This window comes from Antechinus flavipes, chromosome 5, assembly GCF_016432865.1.
Source record: "Antechinus flavipes isolate AdamAnt ecotype Samford, QLD, Australia chromosome 5, AdamAnt_v2, whole genome shotgun sequence".
Taxonomy (NCBI): Eukaryota; Metazoa; Chordata; class Mammalia; order Dasyuromorphia; family Dasyuridae; genus Antechinus; species Antechinus flavipes.
In genome coordinates, this window is record NC_067402.1 from 204016237 (window position 1) to 204041128 (window position 24892).

The 24892-nt window shown below is 33.8% G+C and overlaps 1 protein-coding gene across 1 annotated transcript in view; it reads left to right on the forward strand.

Moving 5' to 3' along the window:
- PRICKLE1 (prickle planar cell polarity protein 1) overlaps positions 1–24892 on the forward strand; it is a 146524-nt gene that overhangs the window by 105256 nt on the left and 16376 nt on the right. The window contains exon 2 of the mRNA XM_051963553.1: positions 18034–18225. Within this exon, the coding sequence (XP_051819513.1) occupies positions 18088–18225 (138 nt within the window). The 5' untranslated portion in view covers positions 18034–18087. The remainder of the gene's footprint in view (positions 1–18033; positions 18226–24892) is intronic.

The window sequence follows — 24892 nt, forward strand, 5'->3', positions numbered from 1 at the left end:
ATAGATCGAGTTCTGGAAGGGGCATTTGCTTGCTTCCTTAATGAATTTTGATCTTGGAATTTTTCGAGCTAGAGACGTATCCAAATGGAACACTTAACTAACTAGTGGGAGATAAAGTCAATTTAAATCCTTCAGGCAACTTTAAACCTTTCTCCCATGGGCAATTAAAAAAAAAAAACTCTCTTATGCAGATTTTAATGGCTTGTTAAGTTACAGTTTGATGGTTTCTGTTAAAAGCTCGTTTTAGACTATTTTAGGATATAGGCATAGTTATTGCCTAAAAATATTTGAAAGGGGGAAAATACTCTTTTGCAAAGTCTTTTGTATCTGAGACTTATGGAGTATGTGGCTATGGTGTGGCTAGGGGGAAGGGGATAGGTAAGCAAAAAAGGAATTATCTACTCATATGACAGATTTTCTTTCAGGAAAGATTATTGTCCTTTAATGTATTCTTTATTTATATAGTTGTAGCTAGGATCATTCATCTGGTTTTGCTTTCATTATTCTATAACACTGCATCTAAGTCTCTCACATTTCTTTTAATTATTCACTTTTTTTTTTCATGTGGAGCAGTAATCTCCATTACATTAATGGCCCAAAATTTATTTAATACAGTTGTTGGATTCTTGATTTGCTTACAGTTTAAAATTATTTCAAATAGTAATTCTAGGAATTTACCTGTGCAGAAAGGCCTTATTTCTCTGTGAAACTATTTAGGATACAAAACTTGTCATGGGAACATTGGGTCAAAATTATGAACTCACTTCCATATTACTTTGCAGTCAAGATTGAACTGATTCACAGCTCAATTAGAAATGTATTAGTTGCAAATTTTCCCACATTCCTACATTCATAGAACTTAATCAATATGCATTTCTCTGAATATTAGTGACTTTGGTTACTTTTTCAAGTGATGGGTGATGCAAAGTGGTTTCTTTATTCTTTTCTCCATTTTGTCAAAAAAAAAAAACTTGACAAAAAGCTTTTATTGCCTCAAAAATAAATGAATACAATCAGAAATATAACATGAACTGAGATTCTCTGATGATTATTCTACAGTTTTTGTCTTTAAGACAGATGTTTCTTAAACTGATGAATCAAAACTTTTAAGTTGTATGGTCCTCATAGTGGAAAAACTACTGGACTTCAAGTCCTATCTATGTCATCAGTTAGTTATGACTATAGTCAGTCAGTCTCTCAACTTCTCTAAATTTCTTCATTTGTAAAATGGAAATGATATTTACACCACCTCTCTTACAAGATAATTATAAGAGGAGGAATTATGTAAAATGTATACTATTATTCCAAGTTATTTCTATATGCCAACAACAATGAACTGTGAACAAAAACAAGCCCAGAATGATATTTAATGGAGATTTCCCTCTTTCCCCTCTCTCCCCTTGTCCCTCCCCCACCTCTCCCTTTCCTCCCCATCTCCTCCCTCTCCCCCATGCCATGTATTCTGGGAGAGTGAGCATATCTACATATATCTAAATTTTGTTTGGTGATCCTAGTACCTGTAAGACAATTATGGGCCTTTTTCTATTTGTGGTGAAATGATGCAATCTCTTGGGATAGTATCATGAGAAAACTCAAGGGAGAAATACCAATAAAACTTCACATTTATCTAGGATTTAGGGTCTTAAAAAATGCTTTCTTTATGACTAAGTTTTTTTTTTCACTTAACCAATAAAATAGGTAGTACAACTGTTTCTATTCTCATTTATTTATTTATATTTTATTGTTTTGCTGAGGCAATTGGGATTAAATGACTTGCCCAGGGTCACACAGCTAGGAAATGTTAAGTGTCTGAGTCTGAGATCAAATTTGTTTTTTTTTTTTTTAATTTTTTATTTAATAATTACTTTATATTGACACTCGTTTCTGTTCCGATTTTTTTTTCCCCTCCCTCCCTCCACCCCCTCCCCTAGATGGCAAGCAGTCCTTTATATGTTGGATATGTTGCAGTATATCCTAGATACAATATATGTTTGCAGAACCGAACAGTTCTCTTGTTGCATAGGGAGAATTGGATTCAGAAGGTATAAATAACCCGGGAAGAAAAACAAAAATGCAGATACTTCACATTCGTTTCCCAGTGTTCTTTCTTTGGATGTAGCTGCTTTTGTCCGTCATTTATCAATTGAAACTCAGGTCTCTTTGTCAAAGAAATCCACTTCCATCAAAATATGTCCTCATACAATATCGTTGTCGAAGTGTATAATGATCTCCTGGTTCTGCTCATTTCACTTAGCATCAGTTCATGTAAGTCTCGCCAAGCCTCTCTGTATTCATCCTGCTGGTCATTTCTTACAGAACAATAATATTCCATAACGTTCATATACCACAATTTACCCAGCCATTCTCCAATTGATGGGCATCCATTCATTTTCCAGTTTCTGGCCACTACAAACAGGGCTGCTACAAACATTTTGGCACATACAGGTCCCTTTCCCTTCTTTAGTATTTCTTTGGGATATAAGCCCAATAGAAACACTGCTGGATCAAAGGGTATGCACAATTTGATAATTTTTTGGGCATAATTCCAGATTGCTCTCCAGAATGGTTGGATTCGTTCACAACTCCACCAACAATGCATTAGTGTCCCAGTTTTCCCGCATCCCCTCCAACATTCATCATTATTTTTTCCTGTCATCTTAGCCAATCTGACAGGTGTGTAGTGGTATGAGATCAAATTTGAACTCACGTCCTCCTGACTTCAGCACTTCAATGCTCTATCCATTGCGCCACCTAGCTGCCCCTCTATTCTCATTTAATAGGTCATAAAACTGAAAATCTGAGAGTTTAAGTGTCTTACCCATAGTCAGATAACTGGAAAGCAGACCCATATTTTTAATTTCAATCCCAGTGCTTTTTACACTACAAATTTACTACTTTTTTTTTTTACTTATTTGTCTCAAATATAAAGATATATTTACTTTCTCAGGAAATGAGGAATAGAATTTGCAGTTCCATTTATTCACAATGCCCTATACAATATCTCTATCAGATGGTCATTCAGCCTTTGCTTGAAGATAATGCTAGATGACCATCTGTTGGAGATGTTGTAGAACCCAGCTTCTTAAATTATGGTTTGCAATCCCATATAAGATCCTGTAATGGAATGTGAGAGTCATGAAATTATGATTTGTTAATAACAAATGTTTGATTTGTATATCTGTTTTATATATTTGTATACCCTTAGTCATTTTCAAATTTCTCAGGCGAAGAGAGGTTGCAAGTAAAAAATGTTTAAGAAGCTCTGTTATAGAGGACACTTTTATAGATATATGAAGAGCCTTTGAGGTCCCTCCCAATTCTGACATTGAGAATTTGTATGAAAACTTCACAATAGATCTGTTCAAAAATGAAATAGTATAAAATCTCAGTGATATGGAATCCTTGGGAGCTAGATGACCATTTGTCTATGATGATATAGGAGGGATATTGCTACTCAGATGCAAGTTAATACTGGAGTGGTTTTTCATTTCCTTCTTCAGCTCATTTTATAGATGAGGAAACTAAGGAAAATAGAGTAAATGACTTGTCTAGGGTCACACAGCTAGTAAGTATCTGAGGCCAGATTTAAACTCAGGAATCTTTCTACAAGACATAAATTAACTTTTCCTTATTTCTTGACCAACACATCTCCTTTCTACTGTTTCTCCTGACTTGCTTCATCTCCACTTTAGCAAGTACCAGGGAATTCAGAAAGAAAGACTGAAGATGATGAAAGTTTTCTTTCAAGCTGCTATCTCCCCACACATTTTCCATTTGATTAAAATAAAAAGGCAAGCACTCCTTCAGAAGCCCAGTTTTGACTCATATTCCTTCTTTTGAATGTATTCACCCTTGACAGTAAGAATGTTTATCAGACTGGACTGACTTCTCAGAACCCAGTGGTTAAAGTCTTTCTACTAGATGTAATTTGATTTTCAAATCGCTCATTGTTTACAATAGACTACAAAGCTGGTGAGGCTATTGGCAGTTTAACAAATATTATTAACAAGCAGCTTTATTAGAGAAAAACACTTAAAATACTTGGCATTATAATGCTGATAAATATCCAAATATCATATAAGTGCAACTGAACTGTATCTTTAGCTATAGGACTTGAGTCTAAAGGCTCTCTTAGAATGAGTTTGTCTGCTGTATAGGTCATTTCTTGTTTATGAATAGGGCTTGATCTTTAACACTAGACTTGCAAACATAATGATTCTAGGATTTGATTTAAAACAAAAGTTAATTGTATTTTTGATCTATGTAGAACCTGGGGTAATGAAAACTTGTGATAATGACTTCCCCTAGGAAACAAGAGAATTTGAAATAGAAAGGGGAAATATGATACAGTTGACAGGTCTACAAATTCTTTGAAGTCAAATAAACTAGCAATTAATTGGATGGCCTTCTCTCCCCTTCCCCCCCTTCCTCAAAATGCAAAATAAAAAGAGACTTGTTGACTCATTCCCATTTTGAAAGTTTATTGTTTAAAATGGATTGAGCATTGGATACTGGCCAACAATATCTTAATTGTACAGCCTATTTCTATGTGTGCAGGACTTTGTCAATTCAATCTAAATAGCCAAAAGCCACTTAGTCTCTGATATGTGCCTTGGTTGCCTGGATTTGTCAGTAAAGAGATCAGAATTTTGCCAATAATTTGGGTATTTTACTATTCCATAGGAATTTGTATATTTTAAAATCAGTTATAGTAGGGACTATTATTTCTATGTAGATATCAGCAATCATTTATTCATTAAATGCCTACTATGTTTGTGACATTAACTTTCTGCAAAGGTTCTGCAAGGACATGGAATAGCTTTTATATTGTTCATTTCTTTAATGGTATCTTACTTAATGTGGTGTTGCCTTCTGTCTTTTAGCATATTGCAAATCAGTAAGATTTAGAATACTTACATATCCTATAAATGGAGATCTGTGATCACTAGTTCCAGAGAACTAAAAATGAAGAATCAAAAGGCAGAATGAGACATACATTTTTGGATGTGCCCAATGAAAGAATTTTGTTATGCTTAATCATGCATATGTGACTAGAATTTTTTTTATTTGGTGGGGAGGGAAAGGAGGAAGAAAATAAATGGTTATTAATTGAAAGAAAATTTAAACATTTAAAATTTCTGGTTCACAAGCTTAGAAATGAGGCACTGTGTGCCTGCTTTGAGGTCCTTCCTAGTTTAGCTGTTTGTTGGTACACTGCTAATGTGCATTTCTATGCACAATAATGCCAAAATTAGGGGAATGGCTTTAATGGGGGCACTTAGGAGATTTTGACAATTATGTGCACTCTTTTACTTTTTATTTAGCAAGCTCTTATTAGCACATTTGAGTAAGAACAACTTAAAAGATGTTTTTACTTTACTTAAAAGATTTTTTTTTCCTTTTCTAGCTTTTATTGACTGAAAAAAAATCTCCCAAGCTAGTTGACTGGACTTTTCTTGAATTTGGGAATGAATAGTAAGAGGAATTCATATGTTAATGACTCCTTTCAAAATAGGAACTTGTTTTAATACTGCCATTTGCTGACATTGTTATGGGCAGGTTGGAGATGATTTTAAGGGAGGTGGTATTTGTGACCATACCGAAGTATTGGTGTGTGAAGAGAAGTTTACTTAAATGTTTTAGGACACAGAATTTGCATTTCAGCGTCCTCCACACCCCCACATCCCATCCACCAACTCCACTATCTTCCTCCCTGCAATCTCCCAGTCTCTCCCTCCCCCCCACCCCCCACTCCCCATTGAATCCTGGTAACTGGTTCACTGAAGCTTAAGGAATAGAAGGGAGCAGACCTGGAAAGGTAAGGGAGCTGCTAGGGCTAGGCGCTCCAAGTCTGTAATTGATTTTCAGGGAATAAACAGTCCATGGGGTTTAGTGGAGACTTGCCATTTGCAAGGTCAGAAGAGATAGTTTCCTGGAAAGCTTGGCAGCTAAGGGATTCATTCGATTGGAGGCCGCGTCCATTCAGGACCCAACTAGAGATCATCAGGTGAGGATGAGGGAAGCTCAAACCTGAGCAGAGAGGGCACCCAGAGTGCTTGGCCGAGGCTCTGCTGACCGAAAACGAAGGGATTGCTGTTTTAAGGCAGCTTCTTGTTATTCTGGAAGATTGCAACTCCTCGGCTGGCTGGCAGCTCGCTGCTGAACTGGGTGAGGGTCCCCAGGTCTCTCCTCCTCATACTCTGGTCTTGTTAGGTAGAAGTGTGGGTGGGGAAGATTGTATGGCCCCTGGGGGTGGGGGTGGGGGTGGGGGTGGGAGAAGGAATCTGGAGCAAAAGCTTCAGCTCCTGAGTTCACTGTGTGGCAGTTACCGAGACCTGGGGATAGCCCCTCCCCTGACCTGCTTTGGCCTCTCTCATCCCCACCCCCACCCCCACTACACTGACCTCGGCTTATTGGTATCTTACGGTCCCCAGCCCTGGGACCCCTGAAGTAGAAGGTCTACGGGCTCTCTTTATGCTTCCCTCAAAGCAGTACCATCCCCCTCCCTCGCGATCCAGTGGTCCTCTCTCTAGATCTTTCCCCAGCCGCAGTGCGCCTTTGTAGGGATCTGGAGCTTCTTTTTTCTGCCTGGGCTTGGCTTTGGAATGGAAGCTGTTAAGGGGCGGGCGGGTAATTGGAAGGAAAACCCTAACAAATTTCTATGCAGAGAATGTCCAGAAATAGTCCTGCTTAGTTTAACTGCAGTGAGAGGCTCGATTGTAGTTAAGAGCCTGCTATAATATGCTGGGGTTTTTTTTTTTTTTTTTGCCTTTTTCCCCACTGTTTAAAGTCACAACGACCTGCCAGAGACACCCAGTGGTGAGAATACTCAGCATGAGAGCCCCTAAGATGAGACAACTAAATAAGGTTGTAAGGTGATCTGGGGAGGGAGGTTGCTTAATATCTCCAGCTGTCCAGGAACCCTCATAAATCATTTTGGCCGATGAAGATGGTTTACCATAGAGCAAAGAGTGTATCAGGTTTTCTCCTTTTTCTTTGGGGGAATGGAGGAGAGAATGGGGTTTATGAAGATAAGGGAGATTTTTCATGTTAGAGAAAGAGAGATCTATTTTTTGAGTCTGGTCGTTTCAAAGAAAGGTTGGCTGGGAGTGGGTTGGAAATTCTCTTAGACTATGACTGGGAAATGACTCCAACAGTTCTTTGAGAGGGAAGATGTGATCCCTGTTGTGCTCCGAAAGAGAGCTGAACTCGTTGTTATGTGATTACTACACACACACACACACACACACACACATTTAGATAGAGAAACAGAAAGAGGCAGAGAGAGAAGGAGGGAGGGAGGCTTTGAAGACCCCCAAATTGCTCTGGAAACCACGGGATAAAAGAAAAGATTGCTTTTGCCTTTGAATAGTCTTGAGTAAAGTTCTACTGTTGAGTGTGTGATGTCTGTTTCTGGTGTTCGTGAAAGTAGGGTGTTGGCAACTGCCAAAAATGATTCCTTTGTTCTCCAGTTCATAAAATCGTTTTAGGGAGAGTTGCTCTTCCACCTACCCAATCCCCCCTCGCCTCCCCCTCCCCCCGCCCTTTCCAGTTCTTTCCCTCCCTCCCTCCTTCTTTCTCTACCCCCCCCCCCCCAGGGTTTTTATGTTAATCTATGTCGGTATAAACTAGGCTATGTGTGGAATTTGTTTTTACAACTTTGAGTCTTGTGATTACTCAAACACTTGCTTGAAGTGTTTCCTCTGGAAACTTGTTTCAACTGAATGTTGTAAATTTTAACAAAGAGGAGTGTTCTTCAGGAGCCAACAGGTGACAGGGTGAAACCTGAGTATATGTGTACATTGGAGTAAGATCTAGCTACAGTTTCCTTTAGCCATTGTTGGAAATAAAGTTGTGTGATAATTTACAAAAGGCTCTAGAAGCAGTATCTGAGTAATTTAATTGTTTTATTAATAAGGCCAGGATCTTTTTAATTAAAAAGATGGTCATCTGGCCATCTCAGACAGTCGTGTCTGTATATTCAGGACACACACACACACACACACACACACACACACACACACATATATATATATATATTTTTTTTTAAAGAAGAATAGCAATCAACTCTGATTGGTTAGCACAGTGGGAAGAAGGGCTAAGCTAAAATCATGTCACTCTTGAACAGAGAAACTATTTTCCCACTCAAGCCAAGGTGGAGTCTTGAACAAGAAAGTTAGTCCAATTTCATTAACTTTTTAAAATCAGGATTTTAGAAGGAGAGAAAATTTCCCAAATTATTATTAAAAATTTCTCTCATTCCTCTACTTCATCAAGGGTTTCTAACTATGGGACTTAGGAAAGGAGTATAAAGGGAAAAAAGAAAGATAATGCTTTGACAAAACCAAAAGGGCCAATTCCCTTTGATAAGTAGACCTTACAGAAAAAAGGACAAGGGGAAAAAGAAAACAGCAAAATAAAATTGTCCATTTAAGGCTCAGAAGGCTCATCTCATACAACTGCCTGGTTTTGGGGACACCATCTGATGCAGTTCTGTGATTTGGGTGTGGTCTCAGACCAATTCTATGGTTTGGGTCACTCAGAGAAATTCTCTGCTAAAAATTTCCTACAATATTGGTCTTAAAATAATTTTATATTTACCTTGACAGTAGTCAGATAATGTAAATTAGTCCAAACTTTTTATCTATTGTTAGAAAATCAATTTTGGAATCATTAAACCAAGGAATTTACATTTTTAGATTAATCAGTTGTCATATAGAAATATATATTATGTATAAATATATATGAAAGTCATATAAAAAAAGAAAATTAAAAGCCAATTTTTATATTTAGCATTATTCATTCCTCTGTTATGAGGATGAGATTCCACTAAAGATTAATAATAATACTTTTTATAAGAAGATGGAAACAAAAATGAATTCATTTAAAAGTTGCCAGACTAACTTCAATTGTGGGATACATACATATATTGAATAATCAACTTTATAACAGTACATAGCAAGTTATTTATTTAAAACATTTTTAACTTCTGGCCATATTCAAATGAATAATCCCTCTCTAACAAAAATGGATGTCTTTTTAAGGCATTTACAAGACAGACCCACAAGCCATCCTCATATAATTAATTGTACTAATATTCCTTTTATCACAAAACTGAGAGTTATGATATTCATTAAATAACAGAATCATATCCTAATTATCCCCATAACATTATGAAGAATCAAAAGACCTTAACTTACACCTTAACATAGTAACATATCAAGGTTAAATACTTACTTGTTTAGAATAGAGAAAAGACTAAAATTCTAGGCCAAATACTTCAGATGTTATGCTTGCATCTTATTGTAGTAACTCAGATGTACACCAATCTTAGCCTATATCGTGTTCACACTAATTACATGATGTAATTACAAAAATTTGCCTTAACAGAATAGGGATAGAAGGAAAGATATTCCCTTATCTTACTGTCAGTTGAAGCAAAAGTTAATACAGATAACCAAATGTATTGAGCCAGGTTTACAATTAGACAGGTGGAATATTTTCCATTCAAAAGGAAAGATTATATGGTAGAAATAGAGTTGGGAGAATCCTACTTCAACCCATGTCTACAGTCATTCTCCCAACTTTTTCCCATGAGAACTCCATCTGTTGTTCATGAATGTAAACTCCATAAGATTGCTAGCATCATTGATTCATTAGCTCAATTAGTATTCCTTGGTAATCATGCTTGGAGTCAGAATCAGAATATCAGTTAACAGTCCCATAAGGTCATAAGCAGCAAATTCCAAAAATCAAAATTTAAGGTGAATTTACCTCTCAAGGCTCATATATCCTAGATAACAACTATTGACCACAATCTCACAGTGGTAACGATAAGAGATTCATCAGAGAAAAACCACAATTTATCTTGATGTAACTAGTACTCTTACCAATATTCACAAACCTTAGATCTTAGATATTACTTCCATTGAGTTGCTGATTGACATTTTTCTGAAAGTTTCCATTTAGGGTCCAAGGATACAAAAAACCAAAGAGTGAAACTCAAAAAAAGAATAGTTGGTGTCCTACAAAAGCTTTCCCCATAAACAATAAAATCTCGATAATCACAGTGGGTTATCAATATAATTGCTGTCAATGTAATCAAATCATTGCAGTAGATTAGCTTACAAATAAGCAAATATTATCAGGCCCTTGAAAAATTTCACAAAAATCCTTTATAAAAGTTTTTTTTTTTTTAATTTAAACATTCCTTCCTAAAATTATTTCTCTTTCTTCAAAATATCTTAGAATTTATCTTGATGATAAAAAGATAATTGTTAAAGTTTTATGAATTAAAGTGGTTGGAAACCTCAAAAATAACTTCTCTCTCTTGTTCAACCTTAAATAAATAAATCTTAAAAATAAATCTTTAAAACTGTAATTAAAAATTGGAAGTAAGTCGGTATAAATTGTTGTTCATAAACCCAAAAGTGCTATAAAAACAGAATAAATTCCTAATCCCCACAGATTTTTAAGTACCATTTCCCTTTAGTCAAAGAGATATTTGCAATGGGGAGGAGATTCAGAAATTCTTTCTTTTTCCCCCCCAATTTTAAAAACATTTTTATTTAAAGTTTTGAGTTCCAAATTTCATCTCTCTCTCTCCTCTCCTCCCTCCCTGAAATATTAAGTAATCAGATATAAGTTATACATGTGCAGTTGTAAAATATTTCCATATTAGTCATTTTGTACAAGAAGACTCAAAAGGAAAAAAAAAGTAAGTGAAAGATAGCATGCTTTAAGCTGTGTTCAGTCAATATCAGTTGTTTCCCTTCCTCCCCACCCCCTGCATTCTTCATTAATAATTCTTTGGGATTATCTTGGATCATTGTATTGCTGAAAATAAGTCATTCACAGTTCTTTTTTGAACCATGTTGCTTTTACTGTGTACAATGTTTTCCTGGTTTGGTTCAGTTCATTATGCATCAGTTCATGGAAGTCTTTCCAGATTCTTCTGAAATCATCCTGCTTGTCATTTCTTATAGGTACAGTGCATTCCATCACAATCATATGTCACATTTTGTTTAGCCATTTCCCAATTAATCCCTTTGATTTCTCATTATTAGCCACCACAAAAAGAGCTGCTATAAGTATCTTTGTACAAATAGGTCCTTTCCCCTTTTGGGGGGATTTCTTTAGGAGATAGACCTCATTGTGCTATTGCTGATCAAATATCATAATTTTGTAGTCCTTTGGACAGAGTTCCAAATTGCTCATCAGAATGGCAGGATGAGTTCACAATTTGTTTAAGTTCTTAAATTACACTTCAGACTATTACTGCATGTGGTCATCAGGGCTGACAGATTGACACAACAGCTTCCTGAACTATTCATTCTTTTTTGAACAGTACAATTCTTAATCTAATAAAATTTAGAATATAGGAAAAATTGCTAATTGCTTATTGGTTTACACAATATAAGAAAATTTAGGAATACCATAATACCCCAAACAGTGTAGTGTATTTTAAACTTTGAAATAAAAGCCATTATTAATCAGGTAGTACTCTCAATTCAGGTGAATGTACTTCCAAATTACTTTACCTTGCAAATTACCTTAAGAAAATAATTCATCTCATCAACACTGGCATTATATATTGCGCATATCTAAAAACCCATATAAAATAATGAAGTATGAAGCAATTCTATCTAATTAAAGAAATAATCAAAACAGTTAATATTCATATGGCATTTGCTCTATGCCAAGCACTTTAAAATCATGTAAATCTTACCATCAAAATAATTCACATTTGCATGAAACCTATAAGCATTTCCCTCATACTCTATGTGGTAAGTAAAGTTTTACAAAAAATTTTCTGATGAGAAATCTTAATTTGAGAAGTTGACTATAATTACGCAGCTAATGCTAGATTTAGCTACCCATATTTCCTGCCTCTCAAATTCAGCACCACTTCCACTATTGGTACATGTTTTCCAATCCATCAATTAAACATTTAAGCACTTATTGGTTTTCTATAGGGGTTCAGTAAGGTTGTGGTTTCTTTATTGTCATCATCAGAATGAAATCTGTTTATGGACCAGAATATGTTATTAGGAGTATGTCTTATAATTTGTATGCAAAAAATATACTGGAACTAATTAAACCATTCTAGGTTTGCATGTTAAGAACTAAATTTGAATCTGTTCAGCTATTTAAAATAATGACCAAGCCTAAACCATAAAATTGAATCTTACACATATCTAAAATTGAATATATCACCTCACCACACCCTGACTTATCTGCTCTCCATCAAGGTGATCATATTAGAGAAGTGGGATCATCTTTGACTCCTTTTTCACTGTCTTTCCCCTACTGCAATTCAATCAATTCCTAGCTCAGTTACATCTAACTTCATGTCTGGACTATTATGGTAATATTTTCAATGGCTTCCTTGTTTCTAAGTTTCTCTTTCCCTCACAGAAGAATGAAAATGCCAGAAGTTCTTTATTATTATCATTATTACGGCTTTTTATTTACAAGATAACTGCATGGGTGATTTTTCAGCACTGAGAGTTGCAAAACTTTTTGTTCCAATTTTTCCCCTCCTTCTCTCCGCCCCCCCCAGATAATGCTAGAAGTTCTTAAAATCATTTAGTAAATGCAATAAAATATGCAGTAAAACAGGAGCCCTAAGTTTCATGTTTGCCTATTCATTGCTTTTCTCCCTTCTGGACAACCTTCCTTTGATGATTTACCATTAATATTTAATATTTTTCTCTCAATTTATTTATATTTAATTCATAATTTTTAATTAACAAATGATGACTGGAAGTACCTTCTTTGTCATATGTATGCCTTTTAAAAACTAATCAGTTTAGAATTAACCAATTCTAGAATGCTTATTTTTTCCCAAATTAACATTCAACATTTTATTTATTTTGCTGCAAGGCAAATGGGTTTAAGTAATTTGCCCAGGATCACTCAACTAATAAGTGCTAAGTGTCTGAGATCAAATTTGAACTCAAGTTTCCAAGGCTGGTACTCTATGCACTGTGTCATCTAGCTACTCCATTTAACATTTTAACAACAATTATCTTCATTAGGATTATTCTTATTAGGTCTAATAAAATGAATATTCATTCAAACAAACATACACAAAGCACTGAGCTGGGCACTAGGGAAATAAAAAATTATAGGTAATTAATAAAGAGCTTTTGCTTATGTCTACCCCCCCAAATTCCAAGTATTTCTAGGATTTTTGTTTTTGCTTTGAAATGAGGTGAAGAGGTTTTATGTAGTAGGAGGAATGGAAGCAAGTGGGATAACTTTGTTCCGTAATAAGAAACAGAACAGCAGAGTTTTACAATTTGGAATAATTTGGGGCCAAAATTATTAATTTGAGGAAACAAGTGAAGTAAGGGACAAATGGATGTTGAGGAGAAATGATTGAAGAGAGAAGAAAAAGAGTTGCAGAAAGCTTGGGTCTTGTGTTTTTCACTATGGGAAAAAAAATACAAATGTGAAAAATGAAAATTCTGTATTCAGGTCACTCTGTCCTACAGCATAAAATGCTGTTATAAATATTGTTTTGTGCAGATGGTATTTTTCCTCTTTTCTTTGATTTTTTTTTGAAGGTTTCAGTGACATTGCTGGACCAATGCATAATTTAATGTCATTTAGGGTACAGTTCTAAATTGCTTTCCAGAATCACCAGATTAATTTGCTCCATCAGTACACCAGTGTTCTCCTATCCCCTCCAACAAAGATAATTTTCTATTTTTTTATTCATCTTTGCCAATGTGATATGTATAATGTTGAGCTTTAGAATAGATTTAATTTGCATTTCTCTAATTATTTGTCATTTGAAGCCTTTTTGCAAATTTTTGGCTGAACTTCCAGAGCCTAGACTTACTAATTTACATTATTGATTTTAGAAATAATTTTCATTAGGGAAATTGGTCCATAGTTTTCTTTCTCTGTTTTTGCTCTTCCTGGTTTAGGAATCACCATCATTTTTGTTTCAGGGATTAGGGGTAAGGGATGAAGAGTAGGGAAAAGATTTCAAATGCAAATTTTTTTAAAATGAATGTTTATAATGTTTTTACATGCAATTAGGGAAAAAATGAAATACTATTTTAAAAATCAAACATCTATTGATTGACTTTTTTTCTTTTTAGAGCTACTTTTATCCATTTCTCTTTTGGACAATGCCAAATATATTAAATCTGACAGTCCTTCCTTAGACTTCTCTTATATACTTTTTCATGTTGCCAGAGATTTTGCTGGTAAATGTTTAACAGTCAACTCTAAAAAAGCATAAGATTCTTTCCTTAATCTGGGAGTTTCAAAACTTGGCTAGGATGTTCCTATGGATTTTCATATTGGTATCTCTTTCAGATAATGATTGATAATTTTTTTCTATTTCTATTTTACCGTCTCATTCTAAAACTCCAGGTTTTTTTGTAATGGCTTATCTAGACTTTTTAAATCATAATTTTTAAGTAGTCCAACAATTCTTATACTGTCCCTTCTCAATCTGTACCCTAAATCACTTGTTTTTCTAATACATTTCATATTTTATTCTATTTTGTCATTCTTTTGATTTTATTTTCTTATTTCTTGGTGTCTTATGAAGTCATTAACTTCCTCTTGCCCAATTCTAGTTTTCAGTAGTGATTTTCTTCCTTAAGTTTTTGGATCTTTTTTCCCAATTGGTTGACTTTCTTTTTTTATAATTTTCTTGGATTACTCTTATTTTCTCCCAATTGCTTTCTAAGCTCTCATTTTATTTTTAAAGTTCTTTTAAAACTCTTCCAAACACTTTTTTGGAGCTTGTCCACTTCCAGGTTTTTCTTAATTTGTTTTCTGAGCTTTGTCTGGGGCCCCAACCTTGGGCAGTCCTTTCTGCTCCTGAGTCATAACACATGCCACCACAAATATTCATGCTCCCTGTGTTCTGTTTTATGGTTGCAAACTTCAGCTCTGCCCTGGAGATAAAACCAGGTACTCTACTCTCCTGCAAATCCCCACAGCCACCGAGTCTCTGTTCCTCTACTACATCACTCATCAGGTATGAACTTCCTCTTTCTCATCCGTAATTGCAGTGTCTGGTCAGCACTGCTGGGCCTGGGCCCCACCTTCAATCTTCAGCTTGAACCTACTCAGCTATTCAAACTGCTTCCCTTCCCTTCCCCCACTGTCAGTGAGGTGAAAGTTCCTTAAACCTTGGCTTCTGCTCCTTGAAGCTGCCCCTAGGGCTTGTTCTTTCTTTATTCTGCAGAGTCTGCCTGGAATTATTTGCACCTCCTTCAGACCAAACTTCAGCCTCTGGAAGGAGGTTCTTTTTTAAAATCCTCACTAGTTTTCTTAGCAGGACAACTACTTTACTTTTAATTATTTCTGCTGCTCAAAGTTCACTTTAAGGCTGATATTTTTTATTGTTAGTGGGAGACATTTAAAGAGCCTAGTATTTCCTGTCCTGCTCCACCAACTTCAGAGAATCTTCTTAAATCTCGTTTTTTGCAATTTGCCCTGTTCTCTTCCTATTCAAACAGAACCAAATAATTAACACTTTATTTTAAACAGTTAGAAAAAGAAGGAAGAAGAGAAAAAGAAGTCAGCAAATCCAATCAATATATTGAGGGAATATGCTTTGCACTTGAAGACCCCACTCCTTCAATGCAATGGGGATAGTGTATAAAGACTGGAGGAGTTGTACTATAAGTATATAAGTTGTATAACAAAAATATAGTTTGAAGGGATTCTGGAATCTCCTGGCAGATTTTGCTTGTTTTGTTTTTAAGGATAGGTGGAATTGGGTGTTTTTGAAAGTGGTAGGAAAGGAACAAGTGGACAGGGATTAAAGATTTGAGGAGAGAAAGAATGATTGAAGATGGGATTTGCTACAGAAAAAGGAATGGGTATCAGGTACACATGCAGAAGGATTAGGAGTATAGTCCTTGACAAGGAGAATAGTCACCTTATTGTCAGATATTGGGACAAAGAAGAGAGTAGGAAATGATGTCAAGAGGTTTGATGATGAAGAGAATCCAAAGAGGAAACTTACTGGCTTTTCATTAACAAGGTAAGGTTCATAGGTGAAATACAAAGGGAATGAGGAGATAAAGGAAGCTTAAGTAGGGAAGACTATAAGATACTTTCAATGGGAAGTGACATATAGAATCAATTAAAGAGAAATAAAAAGACTGTATAGATGCAACAAAGGCCAACTTGAGTTTGTATAATGTGAATTTGCAATGAACCCAGTCATTCCAATTGTGAGATTTCCTCCAGATTGTTTTTATCAGCTATTGAGTAGAACATGAAGATGTTGAGAATAATTTAAGACTACAATTCGGTTTCAGAAGTGAGACAGTAGTAAAAAAGGAGAAGGGAACTATGGAAGAAGAGAGGGCACTATACATTTGAAATGGCTAACTGTTGAGCTTGGGTCATCATAGAAGGAAAATGAAGTCTGGGAAAGTACTAAGTGGTGAAATCAGTGGAGGTTTCAATGAGGATGAAAAATAAATATAGGATGGGTGAAACACAGGAAAAAGTAGGATGATAGCAGGTTATGATCAGATAGGAGAATGTCAGAGTTTCTAATTAGGGAAATGGAATGTGTGTGGGTGATAGCAAGATCTAATATGTAACCCTACCTATGTATGGCTGAGCTGTAAGAAGTAAGTCATGGAATTCTCCTGGGAATGAGAGGCTATAGCTACATGAATATTAAATTCCCATAGTATAAGGAGAGATCTTATGGAATAGAAGAAGAGGAAGTAGAGAGAGGTGCTAAACTCCTTAGGAAAAGAGAAAAAAAATGATATAGGGGTTGATATGCTACAACTAACATAATTTTGATTAGGTAGAAAATTTTAACTAAGTGGTTTTTAAAAGAGGAAAGATTACTGGTGAAGGAAGCAAAAGGAGAGTCTAGAAGTGATGATTGGAAGCAAGGAATATTCTGACTCCCTCCCCAAGACTAATTTGATAAGGAATGTAATTACTAGTGGGACATAACCTGAGTATGCAGTATTCTCAGAGGGGATCCAAATCTAAATGAGGGCTAATATAGATGGAAACAGTATGAGAGAAAGATGTCTGAGATGAAGGACAGTTCAATACAGAATAGCGGGGAGAGGAGGAAGCCTGATCATGTGGTAATGGTGAGTAGACAGACAAGCCCAAATGATCTACTGTTATCCTCAAGATATTAGTAAAAATAGAAGACTCAGAATATTAGGTAGAACTTTTGGCAAACATGATAATATCTGGAAAATACATGTACAAAATGAAAAGAATTGCTTGAATTAAGATCTGCATCTTTAGCACAGTGCCTGGCACAAGATAGGCCCTTAATAAATGTTTATGATATCATATCTTTTCTGTAAACATTTAAGTTAATGAGAACATTAATCCATTTTAGCATTGGAAATAATCCTCAACTCCAATTTTTGTGAATTGAATTTAATTAAATTTTTTAATACAGCTGATTTACATAAGTGATGTGTTGATTTTTTTTTTTCAAAGTATAATATTTAATATCAGACAAGGAATATCCATAAACAACTACAACTATAACTTAGTGAAGGAAATTTTAAAGAAATCTCCTTAGGTGAAGTAGAGAGCTGCACATATACATTATAACTCTCAGGGATGAACAAAATAGTTTTTGTTTATAACCTGTCCATTAGACTGAATTGATATTCTAGTTTTATAGCTGAACTACAGAAATGTGTAGAACATTTGTCTTTTGGAAAATAAAAGAGGAAAGTGTCATGAAAAAATATACCAGAAACCTATCACTTTTAAATCCTAATTGAAATTAGGATCAACAAATTTCTGTTCTTAGAATGTAGATTCTATATTTTAAAGTACAATGTGGGTAGAGGAGTTGGCCTGATATTTCAGTTTAATGCAATGTTAAACTTCAAATATTTTTACCTACCTTGGATTTCAGCACTGAAGCATTGAGAATTATGTAAGACAGCTCTCTTTGTGGAGTTCAGGAGAGAGTTAGGCATTTAGGGAAATGCATTTAGTGGAGACTGGTTATGAATATAAAACTGAATCTTGTTTTTCTTCTTCCAGGAGTCATTGCTTAATGAATTGTGACTAAGGATCCAACCCTTCATTTTTATATTGATGATGGAACCTTTGGAGATGGAACCCACAAAAAACAAACTTACCTTTGGGTGTCAGAGAAGTTCAACATCTGATGATGATTCAGGCTATGCCTTGGAAGAGTATGCCTGGGTTCCACCAGGTCTTAAGCTAGAAGAGGTAGGAACGTGTTTTTGAGACTAATATGTTTTTAAAACAAATCTTTTCTAAATTATATTATAAATTATGGTTCAGGGTCCTAAAAGTTTTTATTGAGGAAAACAAATCATAAGAAATAACATCCAACACTTTTTTATTTCTAAATTATGTGTTTTCCCTAATATATTTCACTCTCCTCTTCTATTTTAGAGCTATTCTTTATAGCAGAATGAAAAAGAGATGGGGGGAGGGGTGTTGTTAACCTACAATGATTTAAAAAACAGTAGAAGGTTCATTCTCACAACTCCTTAATCTTGGCTGGATCATTATAATCATAATATGTAATTTCAGATTTTGCTATCCTTTTTGACACATTTTGACACATTTCATATGTCTTGCTAAGATTACCTGATCTTAATTTTAGGCAAAAAACCAAGAAGCATTTCCCTTGTATTCTTCAGTCATGGTTTCCTACATCAAGTGAAGAATTAAGCATGACTTCTAGATTGAGAGCCTGGACAATTGGGAGAATGGTGCCCATGACAGTAAAAGGGAAGTTTGAAAGAGGAGAAAGTTGTGTCAGGGAGGGGAAGAAGGAATATAAGTTCTCTTTTGAAAATACTGAGTTTGATATATCTCTAGAGCATTTGATTATAGATATCTAAGAACAGTTGGTAATTTAAAACTAGAACACAGGTCTATGTAGAGATGATAATCGAATCAAACCCAATAATTGAGATATCATTGAAGGACAAAAGAGACAAAGGGGCATGACCTGAGTACAGATCTGGCAAAAGAGTGGAGTCAGGTTGTAGGAGAAGTGGCAGAAAGTAGAGATGCAAAAAATGTGAGAGAAAAATATTCAAGAGAATGAGATGATTAACTGATAGAAAGGAGAAGAGGGAAATAATCAGTAGTGTCAAATTCTGCAGAAAAGTCATGGAGGATTCAGAATAGAAAAAAAGGTCATTAAATGTGGCAATTAAGAAATCATCATTAGTTGTGAAAAGAACAGTTTCAATTGAATAATGATGTTATAAGTTATGATGCAAAGAATTAAGAAGAGACTGAAAGAAAAGCAAATGGAGATATGTATTACAAATGGCTTTCTCAAGAAATTTAGCCATGAAAGGAAGGAGAGTTATAGGACAATAGTAAACAGATGGACAGATAAAGTTTTTTAAGGATGTGTTTGTAAGCCACAGGGAAGGATTCAATGAATAGGAGAGATTAATTGAAGATTGAAGCTCCTCCATCCATTATCATTCACCACTTTTGAATCTTTGTATCAACATAATGGTTGTATTTGTATTTGTATTTTTTATTAGTAGTAATTTGGAGCATTTTTTCATAAGGTTGCTGATAAGATATTTTTCTCCATTTGAGAACTGCGTATTCATATTTAAATGTTTTATCAATTAGGGAATAACTTATTGTCATGCATTTGCTTCAGTTTCCTATATGTCTTGGATATCAGTCCCTTGTAATTTAACTACATTGATTTTATTTGTACAAAACCTTTTTGTTTTATGCAATAAAAATTGTCAATTTTGTCTATTTTTTTCATTTTTATCTTTCATTTGGTCAAGAACTCTTCTATCTGATAATTGTAAAAACTACCTCCTTCCTTGATTCTATCATTTGTTTATAAGATGATGCTTTATAATCAAGTCATACATATGTTTATATGCTATCATACACTACTATTTCTGTAAATGAGTTCTATAATTCTAATTTTTAGCAGTTTTTGTTAAACAATGAATTCTTATTCAAGTAGTTGAAATTTCTGGATTTAAGGAAAATCTACTACTAGATTCATTTGTTTCTTGATGTAATCTTGCTAATCTGTCCTACCAATCAACTTTTCTATTTTTATCAGTACCAAATACTCTTAATACTTTCTGCTTTGCTAGTATTCTTTGAGATCTGATACTGTGAGATCCTCTTCTTTCCTGCTTCTCTCATTGTTCTTTTGAGATAGTTAATGTTTTTGTCCTACCAGATGTATTTTGTTATTATATAATTTTTTTTTATAAAATAATCTTTTTGGTACTTTGCTATGGCACTGAATAAGTAAAATAATTTAAGTAGTATTGTCATTTTTATTATATGGCATGGCCTACATAACAATCAATGCCTATATATTTGTAGAAAAAGCAGTGTTTCTTCATGTTCATTTATTTCCCATATGTATCTAAGTAGATGAACATATACATATTTAATATATTCTGTAGTTAATTAAGCATAATTTTTATTACTTCCTATTCCTACAACATGGCTGATTTTAGGATCTGTAGGACTCTGTAAGTAAAGTATTATGTAATCTGCAAAACAGATACTTTTGTTTCCTCCTTACCTTGCATTTGTCTAAATATCTGTTTCTTATCTTATTATTATTTATAACATTTCTAAAATCATATCATGGACAGTGTTAACAATGAACAATCTTTACTCCAGTTTTAGCAGAAAATACTTTAGACTTCTCTGATCACTAGATAATTAATTGGATAGTTAACTAGATAATGCTAGTTCCTGTTTTTAAGTAGATATTTTTTAGAATATTAAGAGATGTTCCATTTATTCATATTTTTAAAATACTTATAGCATAAATATCTTATGCCTAGTAGAGAAGTTTTTTCTACATTTATATAGTCTTGTGATTTTTATTTTTTGTATTATTAACATGGTCTGTTATGTATATAATTCTCTTAATGTTAAACCAACCCCCCTCCCATTACTGATATAAATCCAACCTAGTGATATTGTGTAATCTTTTGTCCCCCAATAGTATTGTGGCCATTTTGGATAACTCTCTGAAATACTTTTTTTTTAATTTATATTCATTTGGAATGTTATGTAGACTTTTCTGTCTCTGCTTAATCTCTCTCTGACTTAGGATTTAGAACCATATTTGAACCATAGAAAAAGTTAATTCTTTATTTTTGTAAGTATTTTACTTGCAGATTAGGTTTTTTCCCCCAAACCATAACTCCTAGTTTTAGTCATCAGTTGAAATATTTAATATCCTCTTTGATTTTATAAATTACTACTTTTTTGTTTGCTTTATGTTTTTCAACTTGATTTTTTCCTAATATTTTGTTGCATATCTAATTCCTTGATCTATTCTTTTTCTCTTTTGTTGAAGAAAATGTTTAGTGATATAAATTTCCCCTATGGGTTGCTTTGATTGTATCCCAAATGTGTTTGTTGTGTTATTTTCACATTCTAATCCACTATTGTTAAATTATCTGTCATTCTAATGATTTGTCCCTTGATTCACATATTCATTTACTTTTTAAAATGTTAAACATTTTTTTTCAGTTAAAAAAATCCATCCCACGTGTCTCTCCACCCCTATTGAAAAAAGAAAAGTTAAAACAATACCAATGTAACAAATGTGCATACCCATGCAAAAACAAATTCCTACACTAGTCATATCCAAAATAAATGTCTTGTTCTGCATCCTGAGTCCATTATCTGTCAGGAAATTTTCTCAAATTATGGTTGGTCACTATGTTGATGAAAGTTCTTAAGTCTTTCAAAGTTGTTTGTCTTTACAGCATTGTTTTTGTATAAATTGTTCTGGTTCAAATCATTTCACTCTGTATCAATTCACATATGCTTTCACAAGTTTTTCTGAAAGGTTCCTGTCCATCATTCTATATATCATGTCTATACATGATATATTATAGTAGGTACCTAAACTAATCTTATAGCATGATAGTATTTCATTACCATATATTAATATCAGTGGTACTTCATATTCCATAATTTATCCAGTTATTTCCTAATCCCCTTAATTTCTAGTTTTTTCCACTACAAAAAGAGTTGCTACACGTATATGATGTTTGTACTAATGGGTCCCTTTTTACCTTTTTTTTAAATTTTAAATTGTTTTAGTAAATTATTTCATTAACAAAAATTTTTCTCCGTGTTTCTTACAATTTAGAAATTAAAACTTATTGATGCAATTTTTTTGTATGATAATTATTTTCCACTGTACATTCCCCGTGTCTAGTACTATACCTTACCAACAAGCAAATAAAAACAATTAAATAAATCTATCCAATAAGCAACTAGTACTGACAGTGTCTATACCATTAGAGCAGCACCACCCTATAGAGAAGAAGAAAAATTTTCAGCATCATATATCTGGAATTAACATTGTACATATCTTTGTTCAGATTTCTAATGTTATTTTCTAGTCTTATTTTTTTTTACATTATTTTATTCATTTTGTGTATGATTTTCCTCAATTTGATTTGTTCATTCTGTATCAGCTCAAGTTTCCTGTTTCTCTGAATTCCTCTCTGTGGCACAATCATATTATCTTCTACTTTGGGGACTACAGTTTGTTCAGTTATTTCTCAATTGATGGAAATCCGCTTTGTACTTTTTAGCTGTCCCAAAAAGTGCTACTATGAATTTTTTGGTTTTCATACAATTTTTATTTCCAAAACTTTTTGAATACTCTTTTTACATTTTTACACATAATTGTGAATTGTTTTTAATAACAATAACAAGTAGTATTTATATGGTACCAACTCTCTGCCAGATACTATGATAACCACTTTGAAATAATTGTTTCATTTGATTGTCAGAATACCCTGAGAGAGGTAAATAATATTATTGTTGCCATTTTACATTTTCATTGTTGCCAGTTTAAGAAATTGAGGCAAACAGAGATTGTTGCTTGCCAGGATTACACAGTTAAGAAGCATATGAGACCGAATTTGAATTTAGATTTTCCTAACTCAAGTTACAACATTCTAATCTACTATATTATCTTGCACACCAATTCATAGCTCCAACAGAGCACTAAAGCATCTTTGACAATTCTATGTAAAGTTTAACAATGTGGGATGTGGTGCCCTTATGATCTGGAAAATCCACATAAAGGTTTTTGATCTTCCCTTTGTACCCAGATATTTAAATTTTGTCTTTTTCTTTTATGGGATATTTGTAATACTTTGCTGTAAAATTTAGGTTTAGTATTTGTCATAGGCTATATGTAGGTCAATGTTGAGTAAAAATACTAGCCTTTGAGTGTCATCTGCTGGCTAATACATTCTTTTCACAAATGTTAACTTTTTACTTATTTTTACTTTAAAAAAAATTACATATATGTGATATTAAAAAATAAATTATGTTGATATTATAAAATGCTATACATGTATTTCATGCATTTCTAAATTTCTAAACTTTTTCATATCATTTGTTGGCCTTCACGTATTATCTGTAACTTCCATAAAACTTCACTCAAATTTCCATTTAATTTCTTATGTTGACCCAATATACATCAAAAGCATGTTGGGGAAAATCACAATGTGGAAAGGATAAAGTATGTGAGAAGATACCTCATTTGTAATTTGCTATTGTTTTATTACTAATTTGGGACACTATCATGCATTTCAAAATGATATTTTGCATATTTTGGGGCAAATTGTACCTATTCTTTGTACATTTACAAATTAGAGAATGGCTCTTAGTCTTAGATATTTGTATCAATTCTTTATAAATTTTGGAAGTCAGGATTTTATCAGCAATGTTTGATGTAAGGGTAGTTTTTCCCACTTGATATTTTCTTTTTTTTCCCAGATGCATTGATTTTGTTCATGAATTTGTTTTAAATTTAGATAATTAAATTTTTCTTACTTATTTTTTGCAATTTCTTCAGTCCCTTGTCAGATTATAAATGGTTGGTCCCATTTCCTTAGTGTTGATGGATGGAACTTTATATTCTCCTCTTTGGTTTTATGATATGACTTTATAATACAATGAGAAATATATTCTCACTAAAAATGCTCACCATTCTAATGAAGGAAATCTAATATAAAGTCCAAATTGAAGAGAATTATTTATAGATGAAGAAGACCTCTAGCTTCTCCTGGTTTGAGAGATTTTGTGCTGCTTGCATCAGAGCCTAATTTTTTGCAGAATCTCCTAGATGAAGGTTGTATCTTCTCCTTGTCATTTCTTAGAAGTATGGTCTGCTCTGGAAGTCCTCTCTAAATAAAGACTTCATGCAGAATCCTTATTGTTGAAACAAGGATTTAGTCTTTTAAAAGACCACTGATGCATTCACTTGCTCATGAATTGCATTTGAGTGAAGTAGAACAGCAAAACATTGTTTAATTGTTAGCTTCCAGCTTCATTCTCTCCTCCAGCGTCCTCTTTTAAAAAAACTCTTTGTTGACTATATCAATAACCAAATTAACAAAAAACTATATGATCATCTCAACAGATGCAGAAAAAGCATTTGATGAAATCCAACATCTATTTCTAATAAAAAACACTTAAGAGAATGGGAATAAATGGACTTTTTCTTAAAATAGCGAGGAACATATTTAAAACCGTCAGTAAGCATCATATGTAATGGGGAAAAACTGGAACCATTCCCAATAAGATCAGGAGTGAAGCAAGGTTGCCCACTATCACCATTATTATGCAATATTTTATTAGAAACACTAGCCTCGGCAATAAGAGTTGAGAAAGAGATGAAAGGAATTAGAATAGGTAATGAGGAAATCAAATTAGCACTTTTTGCAGATGAGATGATGATATACTTAGAGAACCCCAGAGATTCTACTAAAAAGCTATTAGAAATAATTCACAACTTTAACAAAGTTGCAGGATACAAAATAAATCCACATAAATCCTCAGCATATTTATATATCACCAACAAAAT